General features: G+C 41.6%; 1 protein-coding gene across 6 annotated transcripts in view; it reads right to left on the reverse strand.

Moving 5' to 3' along the window:
• PTPRT (protein tyrosine phosphatase receptor type T) overlaps nucleotides 1-12,234 on the reverse strand; it is a 680,142-nt gene that overhangs the window by 71,996 nt on the left and 595,912 nt on the right. For 4 of the 6 annotated variants that reach the window (XM_033963545.1, XM_033963544.1, XM_033963542.1 and 1 more), the window contains exon 15: nucleotides 390-419. The exons of the other annotated variants lie outside the window; for them this stretch is intronic. In XM_033963545.1, coding sequence (XP_033819436.1) covers nucleotides 390-419 — 30 coding nt within the window. The remainder of the gene's footprint in view (nucleotides 1-389; nucleotides 420-12,234) is intronic. 6 annotated transcript variants of the gene reach the window in all.

Below are 12,234 nucleotides of genomic sequence, written 5' to 3' on the forward strand. Positions count from 1 at the left end.
CCCCCTTACCATACCACTGCATGCATCTCAGGTTAGTATGCATATATAGTATCCAGGGGTAAGGGGTTAAATTTAATCTATGCATAGCACCTCCCCCCACCCAATTCCTTGATGTTCAAAACTTTGCCAAATTTAGGGTTTGTTCCATGCATGTCTCCATCAACAAAATGTTATTCTATGAGAAGAGAGAAAGGAAGGGAGTAAGAAAGAGGAGAAAGGACCAGAAGAGAGCAGAGCTAGACAGATGAAGGAATGCATGAAGAAAGCAAAAAATTGTAGTCAACGGAAAAAAATAGAGGCGAATCAAATGGTAAAAAGTAATTTGTCAAAGAAATGCGACAGTACCACCGCTTTATCATGCAAGAAAAGCCAGGTAACTGGGTACTTACAAGTAATAGGAATACGAGTATGCATTTCTTCTAAAATGTGGTAGACAGTCGGGTGAAGAAAATGTCCAAAAATATGGGGAAGGGAGAAAGAAATATAAAGAATTAGACTTATCTGAAATCTTGAACCTTTGTAAAACACAGTCTGTGATATTGATTCTAATGAGCTGCTCCTTCAAACCCTTTTTTCCCTATAGGTCATTTAAGGAGGGCAAACATGGTTTTGAAATATGGACCTCTATGAATTAACAGGGTCAATGAAATCTGGACTGCGCTGAACCAAATGTAGCACGGAACGTTTTGCTGCTGAAATCATAAACAACAGATTTCAGTTTGGCTTGAATCTGGTTGACGTCCTGGGATTGCTCTGAAATACTGAAGTGGGATCTCATGTTTACTTACTTGCCTTTTAGGGTGGTTCATTGTTGTTACTTTATTCTGTAATAACTTCCACTAATTTGATGAATGGCGGTAGAGCACACTAGATCACGGCCTTTATTTTAGAAATACATTCTAGTTCAAAAATGCTGTTTACAAATTACATGTACAGGCGAAAACCAAAGAGGATTGACCCCCCCAAAGTATCCACAGAGAAGAAAATCCAGAAGAAACCAAAAGAAACTCTGTAGGATGACGATGTTCCTTACTTGCGGTCCACCACATATTGGCATCTCCACGAATTCACCATTATAGGACCCTCAGGGACCCCTGAAGAAGACTCTTTGTCGAAACGCAGACCATGTTGGGTCCTGCGTCCCTAGTGGACTAGGTCCTTTAAGGTTTTCATGTGGATTATTTTACTTTTATGTGGATGATTTATTGTACCTTTGGAACTTTGACATTTTTCAAATAAAGTCCATTTAAGGAACATCGTCATTCCAGAGTTTTTTTGGGTTTACACGTACAGGGCCAGATTCTATAAATGGTGCTCCAAGCAAGCATGGAATTCTGCAAAGCTGTGTGCCATTTATAGAAGTGAGCTTAGCGCCGATTCCTGTTGCATAAAATTTGAACCAATAAAAAATACCCAAAACAAAACACAAAGAGGTGACAGACCCCAAAAATCTAACCAAAAATGCAAAGGGTGGAAAAGCCACACATTTTCAGCCTTGTAGCAAATTAACGCACTATTGTGCAGCATTGTTGCAGGAGATCAATGCACTATTGTGTGTAACCAGCTGGCTTTGACCCCCCCATTTATAGGATTTTATGGGCTCCTTTTACTAAGGTGCGTTAGGGCCTTAACGCGCAGAATAGCGGGTGCAAAATTGCCGTGTCATTATTCTAGACAGTCATTGAGCTGTCATTATTCTAGAAGTGTAAGTGCTGTAATTTTGTGCGTGCACTAAAAACGCTAGCGCACCTTAGTAAAAGAAGCCTTATATGTTGCAGTGCAGGCTACACGGGTTCATGAGCAAGGTATAGGCTGCTGAAAAACAGACCGCATTGGCCACTCATCTGGATTTTGCTGCCTTGTTTTGTTTTTTTTTTAATAGTATTTTTAATAAAGTGATTTTATTTTGGACTCCCGCTCTCATCCTGGTAATTCATGGCTTTTCCACCTTTTGCATTTTTGCCTAAATTCGGGCACCAGACTTACGCCTGTTGATGTAAATGCTGGAGCCCAAGATGTGCACATTCAGCCTTTATTCTGTAACAAGGCACATTACTTTTTGGAATGCCCCTAACATGGCCTTGGCCACACCTCTTTGAGCGGTGCACTATGGATTTGAGTGTCAAGTGTTATGGAGTAAGACTCAAGTCTGCTCTCCAATAGCAGTACACACAATTATAGAATTGTATGCACTATTGCAAAATAAACAGAAAGCACCAAGGACCTCCAGGTTAGGGACAATCATATGACATTTTTTGCTGGACCCGACATGGGCTGTGTTTCATCAAGAACTAAGGAATCTGATCGATAAACTGAAGCAATGGCTTATTTTTCACTGTGGCAGTGTGCTCCTGCTGTTTGTTCTCGTAAGAAGCCATTGCTTCAGTTTATCAATCAGACCCCTGAGGCAGGCAGTTTTAAGCCGAAACACGGCCCGTTTAATTTGATTGTCCCTAACCTGGAGGTCCTTGTTGCTTTTTGTCATCTACCTTGTGTGATGTTCTTTGACCCTCTTCTCTATTCCTCTATGGCAAAGCAACACAGAGGGCTCCTTTTTGCTAAGGTGCGCTAGCGTTTTTAGAGCACGCCAGAAATTACCGCACGCTACACCGTGTGCTATGTAAAAAAAACTAACGCCAGATCAATGCTGGTGTTAAGGTCTAGCGCTCACAGCCTAACGCAGCTTAGTAAAAGGAGCCCAGAATGGCACAAAGAAAAAAAAATAGAATTAAAAATAGCTAAAACAATTTACTCATATATCCCTATTGCCTTTTCAATATCTGCGTTCAAAGTAAGTTACAATTTTTTTTTCATTGCCCAAGGGTCTTAAAATACAAGCTGTGAGGGCAAAGTGTTTTGTACCTGAGGATGAGTATAGGTGGGAAAGGTGGGAACCAAGGCCACCCAGCTCCCCTCCCTGTCCCCCCTCTCTCCACATGTCCTGTAGGCCTCAACCGGGCCTGCCATATGATATAGTGGGCCGGAACAGGAGGAATCCCCTCCGCGTACCTTTTTGAATCCCTGGTGGTCCAGCAGTGTACTGGGCAGGAGCGAGATTTCCACGCTCACTCCTGCCCGGTATACCACTGGACCACAAGAACTCGCAACAGCCATTCAGAGGGGCTCAGCATGGGGCAGGAGCGCGGAAAGCTCGTTCCTGCTTGGTACACCGCTGAACCACCAGGGATTCAAAAAGGTACGTGCGGTGGAAGGCGGGACGGAGGTAAAAAAAAAAAATGGGCAGAGTCGGCCAGGACAGGAGACGGGAGGGATCCCTCCTGTTTTAGCCAATCTCACAAGGCCATACTGCAGGCCGGGCGGAGGCCTGCAACAAGTCCAGGAGGGTGGTAGGTGGGCGATGACCTGAATATAAGCTGAGACCTCCATTTTTGGGTCATTTTTTTGCCCAAAGATCTCGGTTTATATTCAAGTATATATGGTAAGCCGAAAATATAATAGAATTGCGACATGTCCTATGCTGTGTCTTATAAAATCTAAGAGCAGATATATTACAATGGAACCATGTGCTATAATCATATAGGTATATCATAAAAAAGGATATTATGGTAAATATTAAAGAGATTCCCAGAAGCAAAAAAATATATCCTAAGATCTATATACTTAACAGAACCTTTACAAAAGGAGAGCAACAATAAGAAGCTAGAGAACACATCAAAGATTACAATAAAATGACCATTTACTGCTGAGAGAAGAGCAAGTAACTGCCTTCGCTCTAAATAAACACAATCTCATCATGTGCACGAGGGGTCTCCAAACTTTTTTGCCATGAGGGCCACATTGGGTACTTCAGCATTTTTCAGCGTGCCATAGTAAAAGAGAATAAATTTAGAAATTATTATGAAATTATTAAAAACACGAGAACTCCGTACAAGCAAATACAATACTCCCCTGAAATTCGTGGGGGTTCCATTCCAGGAACCCTTGCGAATTTAAAAAAAACCTCGCAAATGCGGTTTTTCACCTGTCAAAACGCAGGGGAGGCAGGAGAGGGCAGCTGGAGCGGGTAAAGAAAATCACTCGCAGTCTGCTCCGACCGCCTCTTCCTGTAGTCAAGTTGGGCTACACCAATCAGGAGCTGCTTTGACACGCAGCTCCTGATTGGTGCAGCCCGACTTGACTACAGGAAGAGGCGGTCGGAGCAGACCACGAATGAACGAGTCTGCGATTCGCGAATCGTGAATTTGCAGGGAAACACTGTATGCGAATAAGTGAAAACGCACCTTTAAATATAAATTTATGCAATTACAAACTGAGTAATGACACTGCACCACTGCAAATATTTTTATGGACAATTAACCGTAATGACTAGTAGCAAACTTCCAGATTCAATTTAAAGATTAGTCACAGCGCCAGAGTTACCTGCAATGCCGCGAATTGACACTGTCGATCAAGGCCGAACAAGTATGAAGAAACACCGCGAAGTAGACAATTACAATTCAGTATTAAATAAAGTTGTGAATAATATTATCAACATATTTTGGACACAATTTTAATTAATGCATTTGAAATCTATCAACACCCTGTGTTTGGGTTTGTTTGTTTTTTTGAAGATTCTCATTGGAAAATTAGTCCAATTGGCACATTTTCACACAATTCTTCTGTGGGCAGGATAAAATCCGGCCCGCGGGCCATACTTTGGATTCCACATATAATAAATAGAGTGCTGCTACAATACTCCAGAGAACACAAGTGTAAAAAAGTATGCTAAACAGCCACAGAAACAACCACTGCATAGGAGTACTTTGATTTAAATCAGTGTCTCTCAAACTGTTTGCCACGGCACAGTGGTGTGCCCCAAAGAGATTCCAGTGGTGTGCCACGAGACATCCCACAATTTTATTTTTAAAAATTCCCTTCATAAATATACAAGCAAGAGCAAAAGTGGAAATGTCCAATCAGAATGGTGCACAAAAAGTGTCTTTCAACTCATCTGATAAATCCAAATGTCTTTATTCATCCCTAACTCATTCATCCAAAGTAACTCAATGACTCGACATGATCATGTTTCGGCCACCCGGCCTGCATCAGGAGTCTTTGGGTATCAATTGGATAAATATGCTCTAAAACACAACGATCAAACCGTTGCTCCGAATCTTGTGACGCTACAAACCAACACGAACGGTTTGATGCATGTTTGCTTGTCGAATATCGTGACACATTTTGAGTTAATTTGCATCAAAAAACAAGCAGATCCATCGTTTTGATTAGCAATTCTATTCTCTCTACTTTAGATTTACCGTTGTTAAAATTACCCATACATAGCTTACCCCCTGTTTTACGAAGCCGGGCTAGCAGCTGATGCGCTGAGATGGCCCCAAAGCCCTTTAAATCTCTAAGGGCTTCGGGGCCGTTACCTCAGCGTAGCCGCTAGTGCGGCTTCGTAAAAAAGGCATAAGAACATATGAATTGCCGCTGCTGGGTCCATCGTGCCCAGAAGTCCGCTCACACAGTGGCCTTCTGGTCAAAGACCAGTGCCCTAACAGACTAGCCCTACTTGCATGTGTTCCGGTTCAGCAGGAACTTGTCTAACTTTGTCTTGAATCCCTGGAGGGTGGTTTCCCCTATGACAGACCCCGGAAGAGCATTAGAGTTTTCTACCACTCTCTGGGCGAAGAAGAACTTCCTTAATGAACTTTAAATTAAAAAAAACTCTCAAATTTAATTTTTTGATGGTTTTGCTATTTTAAAAATTTCATTTATAATGTGTTGTGAAAATATTTTCTATGTTTAGTGTGTCGTAAAAAGTTTGAGAGACGCTGATTTAAAACAAGCCTTACCATGGGAATTTGGATTAAAACCAGGTTGATATGCAATGCTGAAAGCTCCCATAATCCACAAAATTGTGCTTTAGTGCTCTCTGGGTATATGACGTCACTAAAGCTGATGCCAATAAACCACACGAATGAACTAATATAATAATAATAATAATAACTTTATTTTTGTATATCGCCATACCCCGAAGAGTTCTACGCGGTTCACATTAGTTAAACAGAGATTACAAGTGGTTACATATCAAATTGATCATAGAGTTGCGAACAGCAAGGAGTGAAGTGGGGGGTGAGGAGGGAGAAGGGGGAGGAGAGTAGATCAGAACGGGGGGAGGAGGAGGATAGAAAAGGGGCATTAAGGGTCTTGGTCTCGGAATAGGTGAGTTTTGAGTAATTTTCTAAAGTCGAGGTAGTTGTAGGCCTGGAGGACCATTTGAGCTAGCCAAGGGTTTAGTTTGGCGGCTTGGAAGGCGTAGGTTTTGTCAAGGAATTTTTTTGAGTGGCATAGTTTTAGGGAGGGGAAGGCGAAGAGTTGAATTTTTCGGGATTTCTTATAGTTGTGGTTAAGGGTGAAGTGAGGGGTGATGTAGCTTGGGGATAAACCAAATATTGTTTTCTAGCAAAAACAGGCGAATTTGAATATGATTCTGGATTCTAGTGGGAGCCAGTGGAGATTGTGGTCACTACTTATAGGAAAGCTACTCCTTTCACTTCAAAGCTTGGGGGAGATCTGATACAGAATTTTCACACCTCTGAGCTGGAGTTTGCTTGAAAACTGTGCTGAATGTTTGTGAATCTGCCATTGAAGTTCCCCACAAAGCAGCTCTCCCTGTAAAAAAAAAGAAGACAGGTCCGTGCATCCCGAGATCTCGGTTCTATACTGCAACGATCACCTCTGGAGTCGGAGAATGATTCATTGAGCCATAGCAGCAGAGAAATTCTTTTGCACACCAACACCAGTAGTGACGGCGGTTTTATTGACGAGAACAGAAAAGAGGGCTGAGGTCAAAAATTCAATAAGTGGAATGAATAGCCACCAGATGGTAATGACAGCTACTTAATACACAGGGATAGATTTTAACAGATCAATCCATACCTGCGCCTGGTGATGCCTTGTGATTTAGAATCTACTGTGTTGTCTGTATTTTGCTCTGCTTTTTCTTAGTTATTTTTTTGCTGCTCTTATTAATGAGGGTTGTGGTTTAACTGGTTGACCTGCAGCCTCAGCACCCTGAGGTTGTGAGATCAAATCCCAGTGCTGCTTCTTGTGAGCCTGGGCAAGTCACTTAATCCTCCAGTGCCCACAAGTTCCCATTCCCTTACTATTTGGAGTTACAGAATCTTGCTTAGTCTTTGGATTCTACAAGGAATCTTTCTACTTTTGGGGATTCCAAATGGAATGTTGGTACTAGTAGGGGTTCCGGAATCTTCCTTACTCTTTGAGGATTCTACGTGGAATCTTGCTACTTTTGGGGATTCCAAATGGAATGTTGGTACTATTTGGGGTTCCGGAATCTTGCTTACTCTTTGAGGATTCTACATGGAATCTTGCTACTTTGGGGGATTCTAACTGGAATGTTGGTACTATTAGGGGTTCCGGAATCTTGCTTACTCTTTGAGGATTCTACATGGAATCTTGCTACTTTGGGGGATCCTAACTGGAATGTTGGTACTATTAGGGGTTCCAGAATCTTGCTTACTCTTTGAGGATTCTACGTGGAATCTTGCTACTTTGGGGGATTCCAAATGGAATGTTGGTACTATTTGGGGTTCCGGAATCTTGCATACTCTTTGAGGATTCTACATGGAATCTTGTTATTTTGGGGGATTCTAACTGGAATGTTGGTACTATTAGGGGTTCCGGAATCTTTCTTACTCTTTGAGGATTCTACGTGGAATCTTGCTACTTTGGGGGATTCTAACTGGAATGTTGGTACTATTTGGGGTTCCGGAATCTTGCTTACTCTTTGAGGATTCTACATGGAATCTTGCTACTTTGGGGGATTCTAACTGGAATGTTGGTACTATTAGGGGTTCCAGAATCTTGCTTACTCTTTGAGGATTCTACGTGGAATCTTGCTACTTTGGGGGATTCCAAATGGAATGTTGGTACTATTTGGGGTGACAGAATCTTGCTTACTCTTTGAGGATTCTACGTGGAATCTTGCTATTTTGGGGGATTCTAACTGGAATGTTGGTACTATTAGGGGTTCCGGAATCTTTCTTACTCTTTGAGGATTCTACGTGGAATCTTGCTAATTTGGGGGATTCTAACTGGAATGTTGGTACTATTTGGGGTTCCGGAATCTTGCTTACTCTTTGAGGATTCTACATGGAATCTTGCTACTTTGGGGGATTCTAACTGGAATGTTGGTACTATTAGGGGTTCCGGAATCTTGCTTACTCTTTGAGGATTCTACATGGAATCTTGCTACTTTGGGGGATCCTAACTGGAATGTTGGTACTATTTTGGGTTCCGGAATCTTGCTTACTCTTTGAGGATTCTACATGGAATCTTGCTACTTTGGGGGATTCTAACTGGAATGTTGGTACTATTAGGGTTTCCGGAATCTTGCTTACTCTTTGAGGATTCTACATGGAATCTTGCATTTGGGGGGATTCCAAATGGAATGTTGGTACTATTTGGGGTTCCAGAATCTTCCTTACTCTTTGAGGATTCTACATGGAATCTTGCTACTTTTGGGGATTCCAAATGGAATGTTGGTACTATTTGGGGTTTCAGAATCTTCCTTACTCTTTGAGGATTCTACATGGAATCTTACTACTTTTGGGGATTCCAAATGGAATGTTGGTACTATTTGGGGTTCCAGAATCTTCCTTACTCTTTGAGGACTCCACATAGAGTGCTGTGGCTCACTGGTTGAGCTACAGCCTCAGCACCCTGAGGTTGCGAGATCAAATCCCAGTGCTGCTCCTTGTGAGCCTGGGCAAGTCACTTTGGAATATACAATGTAATCATGTGGGTTTTGTTTTTATTTTTTGTTTTCCTTCACAACAGATCCCCAGTGAGGTAAAGTAAGCAGCCTTTTATTTCAAGCTGAAGGAAACTGGTGGGAAAAAATAAAATAAATGGAATATATCCATTAATAATTAGTAGTAATGCCTTGGGTCACAAACAGATGCCACTTTAATATCTTATAGCTTCTTCCAAAAGAAGTGTCTCTAATTTGCCTAATTAAATTGGGGTGTTTTTTTCTGCATCACTGCTTGGCTAATGAAAGCACATCTGATACGAGTTTGTTTGGCCTGAGAGGATCCAGAGGCAGGTTATCACATAGGCAGTGGCATTTTCCCATTTGAGTTAATGGCATTTACTGAGCTGTTGTTCGTGTGATATTTGCTTGAGTTGCTGGCTTGGATTAGATCTGCCCCTTCAGGTGAGGGCGAGGGACAAATGAACAGAGATAGTGGGAGGAGGGAGTGTGCAGGGGGTCATAACACGTCTCAGGATGCATGTGCCTCTCGACTGGAATATCCGTTTATACATGGTATTAATCTTAGTCATTCTCCACTAGACCCTCTCAACTTGCTCAAAGTATCCAATAATTAATGCAAATAACTTTTGTCTTTGAAGAGTGAAAAATCAAGGAGGAAGGATCCAAAAGCTAAAAAGGATATTTGAAAACTGACCAACCCTTATTCGAATCGAAACTACACACAAGGATCAATACCACATAGACCTTGTATATTCTGAGGAAGTCATTTAATTAATTCTCCATTGCTCCAAGTACAGAATGTAAAACCACTTTGGTTGTAAACACAGGAAGGCATGACCCTTCCTTTTACTTCAGTACATTATCCCATAGGTATCCGTGGGATGTATTTATGTTAGGGCAGAACAATAATGAACACAGATTGCGTTTTCGAATCTATGCATATGTAGTATCATGAGTGAGGGTTGGGCGGGGAGCCTTAACAGATACAGCCAATTGTAGGTAAAGCAAATACACTTTATTAAACACTCAAAAAAAGGTTTCAGCTGGTTTCCTTTCACAGGCATGATGAAATGAGAACAAAAACAGTCTTTGGATTCAAGGATAATCTCCCCGTGGCCTGTTCCTGGCAGGGCCACAGAGTGCATTAGTCTTTGTGTTCCAGATAAATCAAAACCAGGCCTGTTTCTGGCCCACACTCCAGGATTTAAGCTTCTAAGAAAAAACAAAACAAAACACTCGGCCTACTTGAATCAAGCTTCTGCTATTTACCCATATGTTTGTAAGGGCTGTCCTTCTTTTTCTTGGGCCTCTCTAGTTTTATCTTGCCTGTTCTGGACCACATCCTCCTTGCTTTGCCATCACTGAGCAATCTCCACTTTGGGGATTTTAGATAGCTCTGTGAGGGAGTGCTATTAAGTGAGCTCAGTAATTTCCTATACACTCCCTCAAAGCATGTTATTTCCAAGGAGGGGGGGGGAGTTCATTATTCCATGGGAGGTTGGGTGGGTGGGAGTCTTCTTTCAAAAGGGATGCACTTGGGGGGTGGGAGATAGGATGCTATGGGGGAATTGGATATATTTGGAGGTATTGCCTTTTGGGGGAAGTCAGAGAGGGGCTCTAAACTAAACTAAACCTTAAGTTTATATACCGCATCCTCTCCACGGAAGTGGAGCTCGGCACGGTTTACAAGAACTTAAAATATAAGAAGAGAAAGGAAAAGGTTTACATGAGCTTATATATAGAATGGAAGAGTAAGGGGGAAAATAGAATTGCATGTTAGAGAAGAGCCAAGTTTTCAGTTGCTTGCGGAATAGATGGAGAGAGCCCAGGTTCTGCAACGGGATAGTAAGGTCGTTCCAAAGACCTGTGATTTTGTTTTGTTTTGTGGGTGGGATGTCAATGATGACGCTGATGCTGTAGGATCAAGATCAACACACATGTGGGTGGGGGATGTTACACATTTTCCCCTCATATGCACCTTTTAAAACGTTTCTATTCCCACTGGACACGGGGAGCTGTCAACCTGCACCCACTTTACAAGAGGTTCCGCATGGCTCAACTCTTGTGAAATACTGTTGAAATTCTCCACATTTCAACCTGGATATCTAAAGTCCACTCTCCAAGTCCTATTGAAAATTTGCCTCCTTGTGACAAAATATAACAAACTCTCCACTGTTAAACAATTCAGACACCAAACAAAGAAAAAGCCTCAGGTCATGGGTGAGTCACTAAATTGACTCCCACTTCCTCCACATCATTGGCATAAAAAAACTTTCGGGATTTGAACAAGGCTGGCAAAAAAAAATCTTATTCTATTAAGAAAATGCTAACATGCACCATTAAAGGTTCAAATTAATCAGGGGATCGGGGAAGGAGCCGGGAGATGCGACAAGGGGAGGGGAGGGGCGCCTCTCACCCTCACTACGACACTGCCTGATTGGCTAGGAGTGTCCAAAAGCCTGGGATGAGAACCACTATGGTAGCATGTAGCCTGTCATCATATGAATAAGTATATAACAGACAAGACAAAAATAACTTTACTCCTCCTCTCCCCCCCAGAAGTACTTCCTAGAGGAAAATGCCTCCAAAAATGTAGTTCGACAGATCAGTCGGAAAGCCCTCTCCTAACACTTAATCCACTTGTCATGCTTTGGTGTGAATCCATAGTTTAACTGATTCTCATGTCAAAAATACTTACAGAAGGAACTTCCTAGACATTATCAAATCCATAATCCAAGAACATCCATACTGAAAAGACATCTTAATTCCTCTGAATACACTCCCAGAAATCCGAAAACCATTGGCATGGTTTAATGACAACTAGTGTTTTGTGTGACTCAACGTCTCTCCTATTGGATTCCGTCAGTTTATTTTGGTTAATAAACCCCAGCAATTGTATTTCTAATTTTTACCTGATACTGGTTTTTTAGCTGTAATAATTTACTAAAATATTATAAACCGTTTAGTCATTCTTTGATAGACTGTAAATCAAGTGACAAATAAACTTGGAAGCTTAGATATATTCATCAGATTGCGAGAGGTTTTGAGACTGATGACCGCATTAGGCATAGTTAACGCACGGGCAATTTCCATGTACGAGGGTCAATATTCAGTTTGTGTGATGATTGTTGCTCATGGAAGGTCTTTTGATAGCAATGGCATAGGAAGCGTCAAAGACATATCCCGTGCCATTGCGTGTCATTACCAAATGAAAACTGGCAAACCCCCCCAATATTTCCAAGTTCCCAAATTCTATTGAAAATTTGATTAAACGCTTATCCAAAATTCTAGGTGTTTTACAATGATAAAAATAATAATAACTTTATTTTTACATATCGCAATACCACAAGCAGTTCAGAGCGGTTTACAGAGGAAGAGACTATATACGGACAGCGATATTACAAAAAAAGACTCTCAAATTACATTAGCATGTTAAGATTAGACAAATTTCTCTGGAAGCATTTTAAAGCTACATCAAGGCAGGAATG

This window comes from Geotrypetes seraphini, chromosome 11 (assembly GCF_902459505.1).
Source record: "Geotrypetes seraphini chromosome 11, aGeoSer1.1, whole genome shotgun sequence".
Lineage (NCBI taxonomy): Eukaryota > Metazoa > Chordata > Amphibia > Gymnophiona > Dermophiidae > Geotrypetes > Geotrypetes seraphini.